Raw genomic sequence first — 22,224 nt, forward strand, 5'->3', positions numbered from 1 at the left:
TGTATGTCTTTGGGAGACGGGGCAAAAATGGGAGTACTCCAAGATAATTTAGACAGACAAGAGAAAAACATGCTGTGCCATTCAATTTTTATATTTTCCATTCAAACTTAAAATTTCTGTATCAATAGTGTGAAGACCTTCTTGCTTTTCTTTAGTGCAATGTATACCTTGCCAGTACTCACAGCTTGCAATCCCAGCGTCATTCTTCTTCAGACTCTTACCTGATGATCAAGTGCCATTTGCGCTTTTGGCAATCTCTGCTGAACGTTACAGTTTAAAGACAAGCAAAATTTTAAACAAAGTCCTCTTTGCGCTGCCACCCTCTCTGCCTCTCATCCATTTAATCTTTTCTCTGCTCTGTTTTTATATAGCTTAATTTATGGGGTGTCAGTAAAATTATCTTAACATGTCACCCATCATCTAGAGCTGCTGTTGAACTCTTTGAATTAATTTAACTCTAATTTAACCAAATCTAGTTTCAGAGGTGCCATTAGAGTTGAAGTTACAGAAAGCGTGTTTCATCCTAAGGATTATCTTGTGCTCTCCTGTGGACATACCATAGTACAACAACTGCAATTTTTATAAATGGGAGTACTAGCTGCTGTATTGTCGTGTATTCAGAGTGAAAATTCTACCTTGACAACAAATTGCTCCTCTCCTGTGCCATGATAAAATTCATTTTTATGGTACAGAAAACATAAATCCACCTACCTGATATTAACCTGGGCTTCTTGTTCATCATGCATTATGAAAAATTACAAGATCTCTTTAGTTTAGTTTCTTTCCAAATATTTTATTGAAGAGGAAAAAGTGAAGGACTTAGAATTACTCATCCGCTTCAAGTGTCAAATCATTTGGATGATATTATTGTAAATGTTACGCTTTCAAAAGATAAGATTGACCTGACATGGCAGAATAAAAATACTAGAAGGCCATCAAATTAAATGAGATAAGAAAATAACCTACAAATTTTACAAATGCTAGTTATATAGGAGCACTCATGTTTGGTGAACAGTATCACCAGGCTCTCCTTGGACCCACTCATGCATGCACCCATACTCGTACGGTGTCAGTTTGCAACTGTCAGTCAGCCAATATAGATGAGAATGTAGAGAGACATGGTGGCACAGTGTTTAGTGTACAACTCCAGGATGCTGCGTTCAGTCTGCAGTTAAATCACTTGCTGTGAAAATGTTGTGCTTCTCACTGTCTCTGTGTGGATTTCTTCTTGGCACTGCACACTCCTGCACTCTAAAGATCTGCAGGATAGGTTGAATGGTAACTCTGAACTGATCAGAGTATAAGAGAGCACAAAAAGTGGTCTCTGTCATGCTTGACAGTTAACTTACCTCGAGCAGCAGAAAATGTGCAATAATGTACTAACGTACATCTGCCGACATTTAACTTGTATCAGGACTTCTGTTCTGCCGTCAGGACTGGCTGTTGGAGAGTAAAAGAGGAAACATTCAAGATGAAGTGACTTCTCTCAAGGTAAAGTGGAAACGGTAAACTAATGCGTAACTGAAGTCACAGGAAAGTCTCTCTCTCTCTCTGTTTTAAAAAAAAGATGTATTTGCAAATTTGCCTAAGACATTTGTACAGTGTGCTCTATTCTAGATATCTAAACAGAAATTTAACTTTCCCAACAAAGTTTCATGAAGGAAAAGTGTGCTAAATGCCAACAAAATCTGTCTGGGAGCCAAGTTGTTTCATGCATGCAGACATAAGGACAGGGTACTCGCAGCAAGTGCTTTTTTTACATTATATGCAAAACACTGTGAACAGACTGGTTGGACACAGTTTCAAGATTTGGACTACCACCTTGGCCACTCCATTTAAATGGCACAAAAATGCAATACAAAGGTTCAGCTTCAGCCAGTAGCAAAAAAAAAAAGGACTGGCTAGTTAGGCACCCGTCACCTCTTTCTTTCTTTCTCTCTCTCTCTCTCCTGCTGTCTTGAGGGTTAAATAAGGACAGCTGGGGCAGGATATGTAGGCAGGCAGGGCAGGGCATGGCATGGCATGTCTGCAGTGATGTGGATAGGCATCATCTGTCTGCAGTCCCACAGAGTTGCAGTTGGAAAGACAAGGTTGTGAGTGATGGCTCCCCCTCTCGTCTCAGGGTGCTCATGCCTACCTTATCAGAGCCTTAAAGGAGTCCCATATGTACACATTTGTGAGAGGGTGCGGGGTATGTACATGCATATATTGACCGATTAGGATTTAAAATGTAACGAATGCATTTGAAAGAGGGTCAGTGATGTTGTGATTATTATTCAGTGGGTGCTGTGGACTGTTTAAAAGCAGTAAGAGAGCGGCTTTAGGATCTTCTGTGGAGATATGGTTTTGTGAAGTGAAAGCTGAGTTTGGCATTCAGACTAAATTTAGTGCCCCTGGTGAAAGTGGGCCTTTCCTTGCAAATGTATTTAGCCCATAAAAAGCGGATCACTGCTCAATGCTCTTATTAGGTGCAAACAGAAAGTGGAACGGCCATGTTTACTATTAAAAAACAATAAAAGAAACGGACTGATCAAGGTAGAAACCTTACCACTGTGACCACAAAGGAAAAGCTGTACAGTCAATCTATATACAATTTTCACAAAAATGCTGATAATTATTGACTTACCCTCTATTTTCCCACGTGCACTTCCGGAGTCTGCCTGTGATTGCTTTTCTACTGGCCTTCACTCCTGTTACTTGGCATCTGCTTCCCCATTTCCATATCACATCTACTCTCCTCAGAAATCAAACCTTTTGAATTACTTAGTCTGTCTGCACTTTGCTTTGCAAACCGATTATTAAGATGATGCAAGATTACATGACGCACAGGCTGCAGGTGATCTTCAGGACACTTACGCTGATAGAGGAGGTTGAGTGATCACCTAGAGAAAGTCATTTGTGTTCCCTTTAGAAGCAGGGTTAGGGTTCGTAACTAGTAAAATAAGATGCTTGCTTCTGTCAAAGAGTTCAGCCAGTGCTTTCATGTCTGTTGAAAAGTGAGCAGGAATTACACACCCCATTCACCTTAAAGGATTTTACTGATTCATCGCCTTGTCATTATGGTTGTAGAGGGAAGCCTCATGGGAACAGTGCTGCCACTTGGACTGGCTCGGCTTGTTTGGTTGCATTTACTTATTTGTATTGTTTTAGGGTGTTTGCTTCTCTGGTTATGAGACCGGACTAAGAATAAAAGGGACGGTTAAGCGAGAGAACAATTTAATGTATACATGCAGGCAGTTGGGGTAGCCCTTGGCTGCCTACTCAAACTTCCCAAATGGCGTTTCACCCTGTCTAGTGGGCAGAGTAGCTAATCCAGCAACACACCGCCCAGTGCCACAAGCACTACAGACACTCTCCCAACTTGGCTGACTTCACTTTCTGTCCAGCTGGCGTTATTCAGTATCAATTATCAATAAAAAGGGATGCACCAGAGCCAAATGTCAATGTGAGATTTCAGTTTTTTATTTATTTTTTAATAAATCTGCAGACATTCCAAAGTCCTGTTTGCACTTTGTCATTCTGGTGCATTGAGTGTTGCTTCATATAGGGGAAAACAATGAAGTAAAATGATTTTAGTACAAGGCTGTAACGTAATAAAATGTGCAAAAAGTAAAGTGGTCTGAAGACCCTCTGAAACCACGGTATTTACCTAATTAATGATTAATCATAAAAATGTAATTTCCCCTTTTATATTTTTACACAATAGTAGGGCCATGTAGTCATTTACTAATTTGCATGTTTGCTATCATAAGGTTAGTTAATATTTGATTAAGTAAAAGGGAAGTGACTCAAGCTCAAGGTGGATTTGCAGGACTTTGACTGATTTCGCTTGCATCACATCGCCCCATTGATTATGTTATGGAAGAGTCATTTAAATATTTCAACTGGGCCACAACAAACTGCAGGACCATCCTAGGTTGGATTTGGGTGGGAGCTTGAGGCTGTTTTTTAAATGTAATTTTTTTGACTTGCAGCTGACAGGGTCCAGATGGCCCTCCGAGGCTGGCTGTAGATAATGGAGTTATTAATATAACCAAAAGTGAAAGCATCCAAGAGGAGGCCTTTCAGTGGGTTCTGTTCAATTACTTCTTTTTGTTGTCAGATTGCACTGTGCTATCAAGCTTTTAAGAACCCTTTTTAAGATATGTTCATTTTTTAGACCACTTTACATGTTGTTCCTTTTTCTTCCTTTTATTTTATGAGTGACCATCCACTCCTACATTGACGTCACCTACTTAAATCAAAGCTTCAGGGAAACGGATCATTACAGCTGCACTCTGACCCACACACTGACACACCAGAGTTTGGGTCGTCAGTTAACAAAACACACACGTTTTGTGAATGGCGAAGGAGAACTGGAGTACACAGAACCATATACACACCAACCAGGCTGGGGTTTAACACCTGTGTAAGGGCTCACCCTTTAAAAATCACAAGGAAAAATTAGCCATGACACTGAGAACTTTTCAGTTGCACATTTTCAATACCTGATCTCTCCTGCTTGGGGTTGCAGGACGCCTAAGCTGTTGCAGTTAATGACTATCACAAGGCAGAAATATTATTGAATATGTTTGTTCATTATGATATTAGTAAAGAGTAATGAGACATAACATTCCTAATCCCCATTCTTCCAATCTGGGTGCAGGACAGGAAAACGTTATGGCTGAAATTGTCTGTCCATTCAGAATGTTTTCAGAACTTGGTAAGAACTCATTAATGTAATTCTAAAGTAGGCATGCAGGCTCTTTACTTGGTCTTAAATTGCAAAATGTATCCACTAATGTCATTCTGTTTGTCCATCTGCTTTCATGAAACAATTTGGTTCACAGTGGCACAATTTTATTGAAATTTCATCCTGAAGAAAATGTGTCTTGAAAATTCAGTGCACTGTATTTTGGGATTAGATGTTTCTTCGTTACCTTCGTGCCGGTACAAAAACCACGCCCAGCATCCTCCATGTGCTTACATATCATAATGAGGAACGGGGTGTTGGAGATGTTGGGGTGTCCCACTCAGAGCTTCCAACATGCTAATATAAAAATCTTGTTTCAAGGAATGGGGTGAGGTGGTGTGTCCCCCTTGGTGTTTCAAGTCTGATGATGCACGTATATTTTATTAAAATGGAGTGACCCCATGGAGCTCAGATCGTGTTGATATACAAAGGAGTGCAAGGTGCTTGTATGTAACCATTTAATCCCGGTACCAAAATTAACAAAATGCTGGTGTAGTACATTTGTAATATTTGTTTTTTGACACATTTTATGTACTGCTGAACATTAAATTAGATACTCAATGTGTTCTTTATAAATTTTTAAAAATGGGGGGTGGGGAGAATTACCATTTTAAAAATCATTACACTTTCTAAATCTGTCTAAGAACAGAAGAACTTTTTATGTGACCTCAATTACTGATTCATTTACTGTTTCAAATTTACCGTTGAGCGAAGTTATTTTTATGTGTATATTTCAGAGGCAACAACACCTCACTTCTCCTGCTGCTTGAGGTTGTACCAGGTAGGTACATACTCTCAGTATCCATGAAGGTAAGCAAAATCGTCTATCTCTAGTAATACCTGTAAATACATTCTGTTACCACAGTTATTTCTGAATATGACTCAATGTTGCAAAATATTTCAGAAAGAAAAATGTGCTTTCAGCCTCTTTGATGAAGTGAATAAATAAGCTTTCTGAGCATTTGAATTAAGTCCCTGAATGCACCCAAATATTATGCCAGTGATATTTTTTCTGCCTTGTTTTTTTTTTTTTTTTGTTAAACTAGTCACGTTTGTTTTAGAAAAGCATAATGTTCCAATTAGCCTATGACTTGGTGGAACATAATAACTGGAAGTTTGGAGGAAATTACACAGTCTCAGCTGCCAGAAACCAATGGCCGGGTCCTGAACTGGCTTCAAAGCTCGGAAGCATTAACTTCATAGTGGTTTTCATAACCAAACCTCTGGAAACAACATGGCACTCATGCAAAAAGAAATGGGCTTTAGCACAAGATTGGCTTTGACTAGAGACCCGTATCCTCAGTGGAGACTTAGGCGGGCCTCCTGAACTCATTTTCTGTGGTGGGGTTGTATTGCTTTGCAGTGACAGCAGAAGTAAAAACCTTTTATTGCTGCCTTGAGATGCTCTATATATAAATGAAGGTCACTTTACCAGACCTAGATAAGAATGATCCCCTCATAGATACCCTACCTATCTAGGTCAGGGTTATTGGAAACTAATGGTTATCAAAAAGAAAGTTGAATGTGAATTTTGTTTTGTAAAATGACTGAAACATGGCAGCAGAGCAGACTGTAGTGGCTGTCTAATTTGTACCGTTAACTAGTTATGTTCTGCGGTGGGTTGGCACCCTGCCCAGGATTGGTTCCTGCCTTGTGCCGTGTGTTAGCTGGGATTGGCTCCAGCAGACCCCCGTGACCCTGTTCGGATTCAGCGGGATAGACAATGGCTGGATGGAACTAGTTATGTTACCCCTTTAAGACGGGTTAAAATGTAATTAATCAGCGTAGACCTTGGAGTTGATGTTTGAAGGACACCACCTATTGGAATGTATTTTGCATTTACTTATCAATCCAACTGAGTATCACCAGCATTTGTACTAATGCATTACTGCAAATGTCTGTAATGTGCATCTATTGCAATGACAAATGCAATGCATATTATTATTATTACAAATGTTTGTGGTGCACCATCTGTTGTCCCTTTATTGAAGTGGATTATTTTAACTGCAAATGTGCGGTATTGCTTAGTAAGAAGACACCTTTTAATGTACTGTAGTCAGTGTCTGCTTGTGAATACATTTGGAAAGATGGGTCACAAAGTATTTACAGCAGTGTCTGAGTTTTGTTCAACTGCGATGGTAGTGATACATGCACGGTCTAAAGGCCATGTCACATTAGAAAACTTTTTTCCAGTGATTTTCAGTAGTAGTCTTTATGTTCATACTGTAATCTTAGTGAGTTGGAGGTAGTTGGTGGCACACTCCCATGTAGCCTGACACATAATGTAACATGCCCAGTGGCTTATTTGAACTAGTCTGCGAGTCACACTTACAATATTAAAAAGTTTGGATTTTGTCTTTAGTTGTAGGTGTGGCTACGTGTGCATGAGAGCTGACAACCAATGAATGCCCTTCTGGAAGTACAAAGCATATAATACAACAACAAGGAATAAGGGGTGTGAGTGTTTTGGAGCTCAGAAAAAGAAGAGAAGCTCATCTGTCTGATGTCTTGTGTTTTACATACCATGACAGAATAGAAAAAAGAAAATAAAAGTGCCAAGATTATGCCCTAAACTTAACAAAACTTAAACAGTACCACCTGCATGAAGGGGTGAAAACAGTTGACTGAAAAGTCATCACTCAGTCATGTAATTTGATATGCCCAGTGATTTCCAGTTGTGTAAATTGACATGATATGGTGATGAGAGTGGCAATTAAAGTCGGCAATTCTGACATACACTACAACTAACGTTTGTGTAATGTGACATCGGCTTTAGTTACTACAGCATGGTTCATACTGGTCTGGTTAATTGTTACTGTGTAATACTGTTGTTAATGCTGCTGTTCCAACTGCTATATGTACCAAAGAATAGGCTGGAGGTGTAGCATTTGTTTTGGACTTTCAGTACTTTATGGAAACAAAGCGTCTTTGAATCAATTGATGAGTTCAAGAAATACTGCACCAGTTTCACAGATCACAAATAACCAGATTGTCTGTCTATATCCACCACCACTGACAGCATTGAAGGTACCTGTGGCATTGAGGTTCTTCATTGTTGGCTTCTGTTCTGTTCCATACGTTGCTACTGGTTGTTGCGGAATGTTTTTGTCACATAGAGCACCTGTGACTCATGCATGCGCAGCTAGTAGTGTGTCACATTGATACTTGAACTGGGCCGACATTCGTGTAGCCACCAATCCCCTGAAAGCAAAGAAAAGGTTTGCTGTGATGTGTTAAGATTAATGTATTTATTTTTAACAAACATCACTTTTTGATAAATTAACAGAGTTTCCTGGCTTCAAAACAGCTGCAAATTTAATGGTTTTTCATAAATCCCTCCAGAAATAATTACCCTGAACCTCATGAAGCACCAAAAAAAATTTTTTTTTTATAACATAACAGTACAATACATTATATAAACATGAGCAGGAAAAGGAAGGCATAAAATATTTCACCCTATACTCCTTACCAATCAGTCCTCATTTACTAAAGTGTTTTTTTTTGGATTGTTCTCTTTTGCCAGCTAATGAAATTTGTTCTTCACCAAACACAGTAAATGGATAACAGAAAGGATGCAACCAAAAAAAAAAAAAAACCAATGTTCAGCCTGCTTTTTACTGTCAGACTCAGTTAGCATCCGCTATCTCAAGGGTCCTGACATCAGTTTGACTAATGCTAATTATCAAAAGTAAGTCGCTAATCCTTCTTCTAATACACAAAAACGGTATGATCAGCCAGTACAATCTCAAGTGCTATTCACAGCCTGCCTTTCCTAATGATTGACCAGTACGTTGTATCAATTTTTATCTCCAGTCTTTCTCAATTCAATAAAAAATAATATACAAGATAGCAAAACTGAGCAAAAGAAAATTTCTAAGAAGTTTAAAATGCTGCTGGAATCTGGCCACCATGATGATTACTTTGGTGGAAAATTGAGTGGAGTCAATAAGTGCAACAGTTCAATGAAGTTAGAACTTTTCCCATGATTATTCAATTTTGCTGTTTCTTAATGAAGTTAAATTAAAATATTAGATTATAAAACATGAAAAACCTACCCTTTCACATAACAGAATATTTAATATATATATTGTGTCTGTTTCAGTGTTAGCATGCAGTCTTGTGTGCCATATTTTTTATAAGTGAAGCCCATATTTTTTTGAATGGCTTCATTTTTAAGCAGAGTGTGGCACTGATAAAGATAGTCCATAGAAACACACAAAATGCGGGAGAAAAAAAAAAAAGCTTGTGATGATTTACGCATTATGACTAAATGGTCAAAAACTATGTATGGTTCCTTCCATTTCTCCAAGATGTAGGTATCAGTTTTCAGTGGTGTGCTACCTCAAATATATGTTACTGTTAGTAAGTAAGTCTGTCAAACCTGCAAAAGCAGTGGACACTAAATATACAAACAAATTTTTTTTTCAAAATGAAATTGGTTAAAGCAAAGAAAGCTGGTCATCTTATTAAATGCATTAGTGGGTTAAGTAAATCAAATGGTGAGGCAGTAGTCGGATTTCTGCCCTTTGACCTTGAGATTTTAAGGGCAGCTGATGGCTAAAATTGTACATCTGTGTGCTGTGTGTGTTAACTGCTTACTTACATCCATCCTCTGAAGATTCACCACCTGTGGCACTGAATCTTCCCTGAAGCCCTGTGGTTTTTTTTTTCTAGGTGACATTTTTGCTGTGCCCTGGCTATTTAATTCTATGAAAATAGTTTTTCTTCACTGGTATTTTTGATATCGATTCTTGACATATGTGTGTCATTTCTTGCTGTCGGTTAACTCGTGTGCTTTTGGCTTTTTCAGGGGTTAAACGCTTTAATGTAGAAAGCGCAGTTCTATTTTACCCGCACACTTTATGTGAGACTCAAAATAATAGAGAATTAATTATGATTGTGTTTAATTATACAGCACCTGTTCAACATATTTATATTGCAGGATGCTTTACAAGCAGTAAAAGCAATATAAAATCACAATTAATTAATTAGTTAAATAAAAGCATTACATGTTAAACAAGTACAAATACTTAATTTGAAATGAGGAAAACAGCCAAAAAAATAGTTAGGAGGGCTTCTTGAGATTCATAATTTGGGGGCATAATAAGCAAAATCAGTTCTATCTCACCCCAGAGATAGAAGTGCACAGCAATAAATGAGAAGATCACCAAATAGTCTAAACTTCTGACCATAGGATTACTTTTACATCCTTACATCAATGTTTTTTTTTAAATGGCTTCTTTGCAAAATGGCATAAGCTTTATATGATGTCAAGCTGTATTTTTTCATGTTGAAAACAAAAGAATGTGTTGCCAAAATGGAAAAGTTCTGCTTGCCTTAGATCAGCAGTTTTTAAACCTGTTTGACTTGTGAACTAGCAAAATCCATAGAAAATCTTTGCAAACCAGGATTATCCATCATCCATCCATTATCCAACCCGCTATATCCTAACACAGGGTCACGGGGATCTGCTGGAGCCAATCCATGCCAACACAGGGCGCAAGGCAGGAGCAAATCCCTGGGCCGGGTGCCAGCCCACCGCAGGGCACAAACGCACCCACCAAGGACAATTTAGGATCGCTAGTGCACCTAACCTGCAGACCTTTGGACTGTGGGAGGAAACGCACGCAGACACAGGGAGAACATGCAAACTCCACGCAGGGACAACCCGGGAAGCGAACCCAGGCCTCCTTACTGCAAGGCAACAGCGCTACCACTGTGCCACCTGCCAGGATTATTGAAAATTATAATAAACTTCCTTACTCATAATTTTTCCAACCAGTGGCTGAAGTGGAACTGCATAGGCGTCGGTACTCTCACTTCAAGTCTGATTTCTTAGAGTGGAGATTTACTAATGTTAGGTGGGAGAGCAGGGTTCTCTCTGAGAGTTTCAAGTGTTGGCTTAATAAGATTAGATTGGGGTCAGGGGGTTGAGTGTGGGATTCTTGGTGTTCCTCTTGGAGATTTTAGCATTAAGATTTACTAATAATTAGATTAGAGGTGCATATCTCCCTTTTTTGATTTTTGATCATCCAAATTTACTAACTGATTGGAGAGCGTTGGTGAGGGGAGCCAGCCTCCCTTGAAGTTTCGAGCATCCAGATGATGTATGATTCGATAAGACATCGAACATGACCTAATATTTCTTTTAAAATGTTCTCTGCATTGTGTTCACACTGGGTAAAAAGCATGACCTTAGAATTCACTAATTTTCATTGACTGGCAGAAATATTCTAAAGACTGTTACTGGACTGTGGACTGGCATTTGGGAAACACTGCTGTAGATTACCTACCAGAGGTAATAAAAAGCATTAGATAGATAGATAGACAGATAGATACTTTATTAATCCCAAGCTTGTAGAGTACCTGAAAGAAGTAACTATTTAAAAAGCAAGAAATATCAACCGCTGGTTTGTCCTTAACTTGGCATAGGACTGTGGATTTGTGTGTTTAACCGGTGATTTTTTTATTTATTAAAACAAAAACAAAAAAACTCTTGTATGAAAATGCCACGCTGACCAAAGTTACCGCCTAAGGCTACTTCCTTGATGTGTCATCATCTCATATGGCAGCACTGTGCCAGTTCATCACTGACTCACTCACCAATACTCCTGTACTCCGACTCTTGCCCTGCACGTGTATGAGAATGTGGCGTGGACGGCAGAGTAACGAGACTAGGAGAACATGCCAACTTCATGCAGACCACGTTCGTGTATGCTAATCGAACCCTGGATGCCAGGTGCACGCGGCAGTGCACAGTCGTGCCGCACATATTCAAAATAATAAGGGTTTAATGCTTGATTTGATAAAGGCGACATCGCCGAAGAATTAAATAGGAAACAAAGTCAACATGACGTCCGACGTAACGAAATGAGCTTACATTCCCAGCATGCACGCGTCAATCAACTGTCCATCCAGCTATTTGATGAAGATGTAGGAACCGGGAGGATCGGGCGCAAGGACACTGCTTACGATTAATCACGCGAGTGTTTGGGAAAAGGTACCCCCATATATAAAGAAAAGAAGTGTATACCCCACAAAGAAGGGGATCGAATTTGTAATTCAGTCATTTTGGGCCGCAAGACAGCAACGTATCGCCGCGCATCTTGTACTCGGTAAAGGCGCTTGTGATCACACAATGTTTATGAAAAACTCTAAACCTAGTGGAGTGTGTCCCAAACATAACTAAGATAATATTCTCAAAACGTCTTAAACCAATTCAGGGTCTTGAGGGGATGCAGCCTATCCCAAGCAACATCAGCCGCAAGGTAGGGGGACCTGTACTGATCAGGGGCGCCATGCCTATCTGTCTTTCTGTTTATATGTCTGTCTGCAGCCTTGTGTATTTTGGTGATAACGAATCCTTGTCCCAAACGATTTAGCGCAGAAGTTTTAACTTTAGTGAGTTTATTTCTTTAACTGTTGCCACTGCAGCCTTTCTCGTCTTCTCGCGAGTGGACCTCGTTGTGCACCTGGCTACAAGTAGGCGGAGTTTGTGTGTGTGTTTATGTGTGTTTGTGGGGGGAGTCATATTTCAGAAGGTTAATTTACCTTCATGTAATCCTACGCGCAAGTCAACACAACCACGCCCCTACCTCTCCTCGAATGGGACAAGGACCTAAACTCCGGGGCAGGAGAAGAAGGGAGCTGTCTTGACGGCTCACCGCCTGCGCTGTCGCGGAGAGGCTCCTCCGGGTGTGACATCCTCCCAAGCCTGCGTGCAGCCGCAAAACCCAGGAGACGGTCTGCAGCTCGACGAGACGGATTTGCATGCTTTCCGGAGTAGCAGCAGGTTGCTGGGATAATGACATTACAAAGCTGATGGAAAGGCTGGCGCTAACGACGCGCGGCACTGGGCTCTCCGTTTTGCGTTTCGATCCAGTGGGAATAAGGGACGGACCGCAGCGGCGCTTGGAAGCCGAAGTAAAGTTCGAGTGTCTGGAAACCTGTCACTGGAGCAGGAGGAGGAGGTTTACTACATTCGGACTTTGTTTTCCTCGCCCTTGAACACTCTAGACTCGGGCTAGCTGAAGTGTAACTCGTCCTTGGCCGGGGAATTTGAGTTTTAAATGTTATGGTGAAAGAGATGCTGTCGAAATAACGGATGGTAAACTATTCTTGGAACTTACAGGGTACTTCTTTATAGAGCGCCTTTCATTGCGAGTGTCGAGGCGCTCCACTGTCCTATTTAGCATTCAGATGAGCGCAAGACTGCAAAGATTAATTACCTCAAAGGATGAGGAGGGAACGGAGTTCGGGCTCCTTCCGAAAAGAGAAGACAAGCTCCGTGTCCCGGCCGCGCAGCTGGCTCAGTCTCTCTTCGCTGAGCCGCAAAACTCGGCGGCTTTTCCGCAGTAGTGGAGAGTTGACTAGAGCGCAGTGGAGCGATGAGGAAGAAGAGGATGATGAAGACTGGGTCTACAGACCACTGCATCGGAAAGGTAACGTTTTGAAATTTGCCTGTGCTTTTACTCATGATGTCTTTTATAGCGCCCACTCATACATACAGAGCGTTGATAATCGTATTTAATTTATACGTTCATCAGACGTGTAAAGGTTTTGAAACAAATACACGGTACAGCCTATTAACAATAAGAGAGCTCGGGTATCAACATATAATACTTAAGCTGAATAACTGATGCACTTTCTGCTCCTCTATCATTAGGGCCACCAAAAGGATGGTGGGCACACAAAATTGACGGTCCATTGTAAGCCAGGAGCTAGTGCGATACAATTCTGTTTTAATTCCTCACATTTACAATTTGTTACGACGCCTGGAATAAGTACTGTATGCATTATTTTTGCTACACTTTTTAAAAACGAAGGTTCTAAAATGGCACTTGACCTCGTTATGTGGTTCCTCATAGTACCATTGCTTGACAAAGAACTTTTCATTCCATGAAGGGTTCTTTGCATATGACATTGAGTCTTCGGGCTTTGAAAAAGTTTCTAAAATGTGAACAAAACAGAAATCTTTAATGTATAGTAGGCTACCTAGCAGAGTACTGTCATATCAAGAAAGCCTGAACTTAGCCTTTGTTATCATAAGCTGCAACAAGTCCTTAAAAAGTTTAGAAACCATTGGTATATTATAAATCTCCTATTGACTATTCATAGTTGTTCATGGAACCTGTTACTCCTTTAAATAAACAAAGGAACATTTGGAACCTTTGTATGGATGGTTCCTTAGGGAATCAAATTGGTTCCCCAATGGTATAACTCTGAAGAGCCACTCTGGCACCACTAGCAGCAGGGCCATTTCAAGTTTTTTTGGGGGGTCCTACACAACATGTCTAATTTTGGGTTTCACTCCATTTTACATTTCTTCTAGCTTATGCCAGAAATGATTTTGGCTGGCAGTATCCATTGCATAGTATGAGTCAGATCTGGACGGGACGCCAGGCCATAGCAGAGGAGACATTGAGCTACACTCTTGAAAGAGAAATTGGCCAGTACTATAAGGGAACAATCCACATAAAGGTTTGGAAAAGAACCTTTAGTTATTTAGATCCATAAGAGGGTCCATAATAACAATGAATGGAAAATAACATATTTGTCATATACCAATAGGTGTTTGATTTTAAAAGGACTCTTGCCACATACAATGAGACAGGCTAAGTCAAGCTCTTCTTCAACTGGTAATATCCAGCTACATTCTTGAAAATTTTTGTTTTTTTGGGCTTTGAAGAGGCCCATAATATGACATATGAAATATGATAATATTTGTCTGACAAACAAATCAGACATTATTAATGTACAGTAGACTACCCAACAGGATACTGAGACATCAAGAAAACATGAATGTAGCCTGTGGTATTATATGCAGCAAGAGTCCTTTTAAAATCAGGAACCCAGTGGCATTTTACAGATCTGTTATAGTCTATTCATGGTTATTTATGGAGCCTGTTGCAGATCCTCAAAAGGTTCTTTCTTGATCCTTCATGTTTTGGTATTCAAAAACAGTTCCCCTATGGCATCACTCTGACCAACCACTTGGCACCTTTATTTTTAGGAGTTTAGGGTAGCCACATTAAAGATTTCTGTTTTGTCCACATGTGCCCACATGCTAAGAATCTTTTTAAAGCCCAGAGATCCAATTTCATATGCAAAGAACCTTCTTAGAATGAAGTGGTTCTCTGTCAAGCAATAGTTCTATGATGAACCACACAACTCGGTAAAGTGTAATTAAATAACTTATTATATTTAAGGGTGTAGTCGAGGCCCAAATTGCATGTTATAAGGGTTGTGGGAGGAAGGAAACCCATATGGACAAGGAGAGAATGTGCAAACTCCATAGAACCTGAACTTGATCACACCAGTTAATTTTGTGTTTCCAAATTACCGTACGCACGCTTTTTTGAATTGGGAGGAAAGACCATGCAGGCTGTGAGGTGACAATGCCAGACATCATGCCACCTTGCTACCTCCCCTCACAGAATATATACAACTGTTAATCATAGCTTATATAATGTATGCTATATATGTGATCATTAAACAGATTTTATATCACATTTTATTTACTGTTTCTTTTTCACAGTCACAAACAAGTTAACTATACAGCTATAAAAATAAACACAATTTGCATAAAAGCAAATAAGCAGTGTAAAATTAGCTTTGCCGAGTATATTAGAGCCAGAAAAAGGGAAGTGTGTGTTACACCTTCAGAATACATTGTCTTGGAAGTGATTTCTGGAACAGGAGTGGAGGACAGTTTTTAGCTTATATATTTTATGTTTATAATTTATTTTTCTTAGTGCCAATTATGAAAAGTAGATTTAAAATTGTCCTGCCATGGACAAGTGTTCTGTCCATGATCATTTCCTTCCTTGTATGTAGTGCTGCCCATGACCTAGAACTAGATCAAGCTGGTTTGAGAATGTTAAGGTTGTTTAAAGTAAAAAGTTTCTATTGATTTCATGCCATAATCATGCTTGTTTGTTTGATTTGTGGCATTACGTGTGCCAGGGATGGACCAGTTCTGCCTCCTGAGTGTGGTTTTTGTACCTGATGCTTACATAGTGGTATGAGTAAATGGAAGGTCGTGTGTATATGTATATTTATGTGTGTGTGTGTATGTGTATGTGTATGTGTGTGTGTGTATGTGTGTGTGTGTATATATATATATATATATATATGTATATATGTGTGTATATATATATATATCTATATATATGTGTGTATGTGTATATATATATATATAACATTAGATATAATTTAAAAAATAATATACTGTATATTATATAATAATAAACAACATATTTACATTTAATAAGCACCTACTGGACAGAAAGTCGTCTTAGAGTTACTGAATTGTGACAGCCTCCAGGAGCATGTTAACACTGACCTGCAAGTGTGGTATTTATTAACCATTCCAAACTCTATGGGTAGTTTTTTAAAAGACTGCATTATATCGGCCACACTCACAAGGGGATTTTATGTGTGCATGTATTATAAAACTGAATGATTTGTTGCAGCATATTTTTTTAGCAGGTAACACTGGCACCTTATAACAAGCAGCTGGACTGTGGTTTGGGTTGTGGCTGTGGTGAGAATTTGAGCATGCCTACCATTTATTGGTGGATGGATGGAATAAACTGTCTTTTAATATATATGAGACTTTAGAACAACTCTGTGTTCAATTCATGCTGGCACTAGGTGTTGTCTTCCCACAATATAGGAATCAAATCTGGATGGGATGCTGGTTCCAGGACACAGTCATGCACTCACCTGCACTCAGTCATACAGGACTAGTTTAAAGTCATTTTTATAACCAATTTATTTTATACTATAGTGTCAATAATGATGCATCACAAAGTGTAATCCAAAAGTTCTCAAGCAGACAGTGTTTGCCATTGTGCATCATAAAGTAATGTTGAGTTCTTGTAAACCTAAAATCTTTCTTGGATATGTAACTGATTTATTTTAATTTAGTGTCTATTACAGTTCATCAAAAATGTAATCGCACAGTATAATAATCCCGTTTCCTACTTCAAGCACCTAGAATTGGAGTTAAAATGTATTTAGTTTTTAAAATCATTTACATTGCATAAACACACATTAAACAAACTGCCATCTCTTCTTTATAGTCATAATTTTTGTTCAAGTTTTTCTTGTTGAGGGTCATAACAGGAATACACTGAACTGTATTAGGCTGACCAGGCCTCCATACCCAGAGTAACATCCCCTAGCCCTTCTTGGGGATACTCATTCACTCCAGGCAGGTTGCAGGATTTAATTCCTTCAGCATGTCCTGGGCCTGTACCATCTTCTCCTAGTGTCATTGCCTTGTATGGGTCCTGTTGGAGATGCCCAGGGACATCATAACTATGTGTCCAAACCATTCTAACTAGCTCTTGTTCATATGGAGAAGTGGCAGTTCTACTCTGAGGTCGTCCTCTATTGCCAACCTCTTCAGCTTGTTATAAAGAGTGAGCCTAGCAGCCCAATACGGGATTGAGGTTCCTGTCGCTTCTTTTCAATTTAATAATAAAATGAATATTTTAAATGGGATCTGACAGAGCTAATTATGAAACCCATCAATATGTTCAAATGGAGTGAAAAGCTTTATCAGCAAATTCATCAAACAATTCTTAAACCAGGCCAGTTCTACATAGAGGATATCAAACATTAAGCCTTCATTACATACAATACACTTGACACAGATATACATTTTCATTTACTGCTGATTTCTAGGAAGGTCAGGTCGCTTGTTTAGTGAGACAGTAGTGGGATTTGAATCTACCACTTTTGAGAAAATACAGACTATGTAAAGGCTATGGTGATGGCTCTGCATATTAATAATTAAAGTGTTTGTTTTTTGTCATCCCATTTGCTTTCGAGGTGCCAAGCATTAATGATTTATCACAAGCCTTGGCACGTACAGTGACGTACAGTGGAAGACTCCTCCGAACAACAGCCTTGTGACTCTTGCACTGACACACTGAATTATCAGATCTGCTCACTTCCCTGACACACCTTCATATTGTGACTGTTTGCTCTGGAAACCGATGTAGGTGTAAAGTCCGCAATGGCACAAATGTTGCCTTGTTACCTCAGCATTAATAAAGTGGCTAACGTCAGTGCACTTGACAAACAGTTGGGCACATCTGACAGTAGATATCACACTGATTTGTCATCGGTGCACAGCACCTAAATCTAGAGGATTTTCTCAGGTAACCTGTCGCAGGTTACAGGCACTGACCTTCTGAACAACCTGCACAAATGGATTTACTTGAGCTGCACATACCTCATTAGCTCATTCATGGATATTTCATAGCCTGGATTATCCTTCCTTTGAGGGCTTTTGGACAAGATTCTGATGTATTGTGATAGGCATTATATCAAGTTAATCAATTAGACCTTCTCAGGATTCTATGAATTCCACAATGTCATATGCCATGGTACACACTATATCAAATATATCAGTTAAATATGCTTAAGGCATTTTGGATTACACTTTAAGCAATGATAGACTCTATAACAAATAAATCAGTATAGGCAATACTGTATCTGCTTGAGGCATTTTGAATTGCATTTTATGCTAAACCTTAATATACAAAATAAATCATTTATGTGTGCACAAGGAATTTTGGCTGACAATTTCAATATAGGACCTTTTACTTACAAGTCTAACAATAATACAGTTTCCTCACCTATTGATGTTGTGGAATTGATTGCTTTTGTATAATTGTTCCCCATTTTGGGGGAAACTAAACATCTTTGTTTCGTTATGTCCTTAGTGGCATAGAAAGGCTCAAAGCAAAGTAAATTACAATTCACTTTGTCTTTATACTGCCTTTTAAAAATCTTTAAAAAAGGAAGTATAGATCCTTATTTTTATATGGAACCTTTCCTGCTGAGAACTGTCTGTTTTTTCATTAGTAAACTGGTTTGCGATTTAACCTTAGTATAATTTTTTTTTTTTTAACGTTAAGTGTCATTTTATGTAATAAGCACTGCTTTAAAATGCTTTACAAATCAGTACAGTACTATGCATATATAAGCATTTATGTTTGTAATTTGTGTGTGTGTTGCAAGTTTCACACGGGAAGGACGGGCATCCTGAACAGGAGAAGGGAAGTTTTCTTACCCAGACAGAAAGGCATCCTGGCTGAAAGCGAGAAAGGTGTCCGTACCCGAATAAGAATCCTCAGGGGATGAACAGACATCCCAGATGAAGGAGAGGAAAGCTCCATACCCGGATGTGAAGCCCTAGATAAATGGACAGGCATCCTTACTGGAAATATGTGTAGCACTCCCTGCCTGGGAATGAAGAGGTGGTCAGTGAAGGACTGTTTCTGGGGGATGCTTATTCCCCCCATTTGCTAGATGGCAGCAGCTCTCAATATCGGCGCCCATTCAGGAACCAGCAGTGAATGCCAGGGATTGTTGTCCAGCAGCATAGCCCCGATGGGGTCTGTGGGTGCCGCATGTCCCAGTCCTGGCGCAGGAAGTACTCCTGAGTACTCCTCAGTAAAAGGGACCACACTCCCTTGTCCTGGAGAGTTGGAGCTGGGAGATAGGAAGGCAACACTCAACTGGAGGAGTGCATTACAGTAGAGAGAGGAGAAGAAAGAGGAGAGAAAGCAACTTGTGGTTTGTGCTTGTGTAAACAAGGTATTTTTGCGATAACACACCATTTGTTTCAATCCAGGACTGTCTTGTGAGTCCGTGTTTGGGATTTGGGGCTCTCTGGTGCCTCCTAGCCCTCACAGTGTGTGTGTGTATATATATGTATATATATATGTATATATATATATATATATATATATATATATATATATATATATATATATATATATATATATATATATATATATATATATATATATGTGTGTATATGTGTATATGTATATATGTATATATGTATATGTATATGTATATATATATATATATATATATATATACACACACACATACATATACATATATATACATACTTACACACACACACACACACAGTGGAACCTCGAGATACGATCACCTCTGTATACAAGAAATTCAAGATACGAGGAAAGTATGAGCAAAAAATTCGGATCTAAATACGAGCATTGGCTCGCATAACGAGCCAGGCTGTGGTTATGTGTGACGCGTTTCCCGATCCGCCTCGACTCGGGATTCACCCAAGCTGATGCTGCCAGCCCGTCAGCTCACGCAGTGTTCTCCCGTAGCGTGAGGATCTATGCGTTTGTGCGCTTGTGATTTCATTGTTTCGCTGTAGCTGTTCGCTGTATAAGCGTATCCAAAAATATCGCAGACATGCAGACGGAGAATAGGAGACGATTGCCCTCAAGAGGAGAGAGTGAGAGTGAGAGTGAGAGAGAGAGAGAGAGAGATGCGCACAAGAGAAGAACCATCAGCTCAGTTATGCTCACATGACGCTCAGCAGACAAAGTGTATCCATACTACTTGTATTGCAAGACATCGCTCGTTTTATCAAGTCAAAATTAATTAAAAAATTTAGCTCGTCTTGCAAAACACTCGTAAACCATGGTTCCACTTGTATATATTATTAGTGTTATTTGTTAGGAAAATAGATTTTTATGTTGATATTTTTGGGGGTGCGGAATGGATTAACTGGATTTCCATTATTTTCAATGGGGAAGTTTGTTCTAGATACAAGAAATTCGCTATACAAGCTCAGTGCTGGAACGAATTCAACTCGTATCTCGAGGTTCCATTGTGTATGTGTATGTGTGTATATGTATATGCATATGTATGTATGTATGTATGTGGTATCTCTTCAAGCACAATATCTATTCTGCAGAGTTTAGACATCTGTTAAAGTGGAATGAGTCTCATGAATGGGGTGTGGTTATTTTATATAATGTATCTAAAATACACACTGTATAACAATGTACTGCTAAACTTTCTGGGCCAGAGTCTTGCCTTTCAGCAGATGCTAGGGATAGGCTGCACTCTGCTGGACTAAGTGAGTTTAGGAAATTGATTAATAGTGCTGAAATAAGTTTTGTTCAGAAGATGACAGTCTGTAAAGTGGGCCTTTTATTGGGAATGTCCGGAAATCTAATCCTCCATTGATAGTTGAGAACAAGAGTATGCAGGTCCAAGATTATGTGACCAGGATTTGCAGACAACTGTTTGAAGAGACATGGCATACAAAATGAACTGATATGTAAAGTAGCCAAGTGGTACCTGACACCTGTATGACAAAATGGTCATGAAACATGCTTCTTAGTTTTGCATAGTTGAGTGAATTGTACATCACTGCTCCATAAACCTACTCCTATGACGCAGAAAATATGCAGTTTGATTCCTTGTTGTTGCATCAGTCTGCCCAATACTGCACTGTTCAATAAAGAATTGGCATAAAAGTCTACCACAGTTGCCACCACCACTACAACTACACATGGAAGATGCACATGGAGATTTCTGTCCACGTTTTTCCAGCTCCAGATCCTCCTATCACAAGAGACTGTGGGCAGCAGAAAGCTGGGGATCTGAAGAGGTAGAAAAAGCCGCAATTGCAGTTTACCCACAAGCTAAATATAAGTTGTGAGGAAAAAAACTCCTCCGACTGTTGAAAACATTTTGGGCAGAAAATGAGCTTTGGCTTGGCCCAGTTTTACAGAGTTACACCACATTATAGAATGTTTGTTATTATGGGGTGTAGTTCAGCTATGCATTTTTATATGTATCTTTATAACAGGCTGCATGTTAAAATGCTTGTTTTTGTCCATTGCTAAGATCATTAGTCTGCCATCACACAATTTTCCCTCATTGGGCAATTTTATTTTATTTTTTTGTAATTAAAATGCTGGGCGTTGCAAACATAATGGGAAGTTTTTATTAATCCTATACAGACCCCCTAGTGAGTGGTGTTTGTCTGTATATAATATATATACTGTGTGTGTGTGTGTGTGTATGTTTATATAAATATATAAAACACACGCAATGGATTCAGAAAGTTTTTAGGCCCCTTCACTTTCTGCATAATTTATTGTCCATAATTTTAAATCAATAATTTTCAAATTTTTGCTCATCAATCTACACTCAATAACTCAGTTTTGTTTATCCCATTGTTTGTGGCAGATTCTCTCAAACTCTGTTAGATTGGAAGCATTTGGAAAATGGCATCTTTAGTTCTACTGTATATATAAACAATCACATTTTGTGTTATAGGTTCAAAAACATGTCTGTGTTAGTATGCAAGACTTTGCACATGATAACTTAACCTAATCACTCAGTCTCATCAGCGCAGTTATTAGCAAAATAATATTGTAGATTCTACTGATTTTTAACAAGTAGAATTTGTCTGGTGGAGATAACTACACATTCATTGTTTAGAATGCTGATTGGATCTGATCATCTCATCATATCCCTGACTTTTCAAATATGCTTTTTGTGATATCCATTTGGAAATGAATGGATGAATGTTAATCTAGCTAATCTGTGTAGCACCTTTCATTGTGAATATTGTCTCAAAGTGATACTATTCATGTTATAATTATACCACAGCTTAATTATGAATT

The 22,224-nt window shown here is 39.0% G+C and overlaps 1 protein-coding gene across 3 annotated transcripts in view; it reads left to right on the forward strand.

Moving 5' to 3' along the window:
* The window catches only part of nhsl1b (NHS-like 1b), a 244,446-nt gene that overhangs the window by 93,542 nt on the left and 128,680 nt on the right, over positions 1-22,224 (forward strand). The window contains exon 1 of one of the 3 annotated variants that reach the window (XM_039739041.1): positions 12,329-13,173. The exons of the other annotated variants lie outside the window; for them this stretch is intronic. Within the exon in view, the coding sequence (XP_039594975.1) occupies positions 12,969-13,173 (205 nt within the window). The 5' untranslated portion in view covers positions 12,329-12,968. Of the gene's footprint in view, positions 1-12,328; positions 13,174-22,224 lie in introns of those variants that run through there. 3 annotated transcript variants of the gene reach the window in all.

The sequence above is a fragment of the Polypterus senegalus genome, chromosome 16, assembly GCF_016835505.1.
Source record: "Polypterus senegalus isolate Bchr_013 chromosome 16, ASM1683550v1, whole genome shotgun sequence".
NCBI classification, from domain to species: Eukaryota; Metazoa; Chordata; class Cladistia; order Polypteriformes; family Polypteridae; genus Polypterus; species Polypterus senegalus.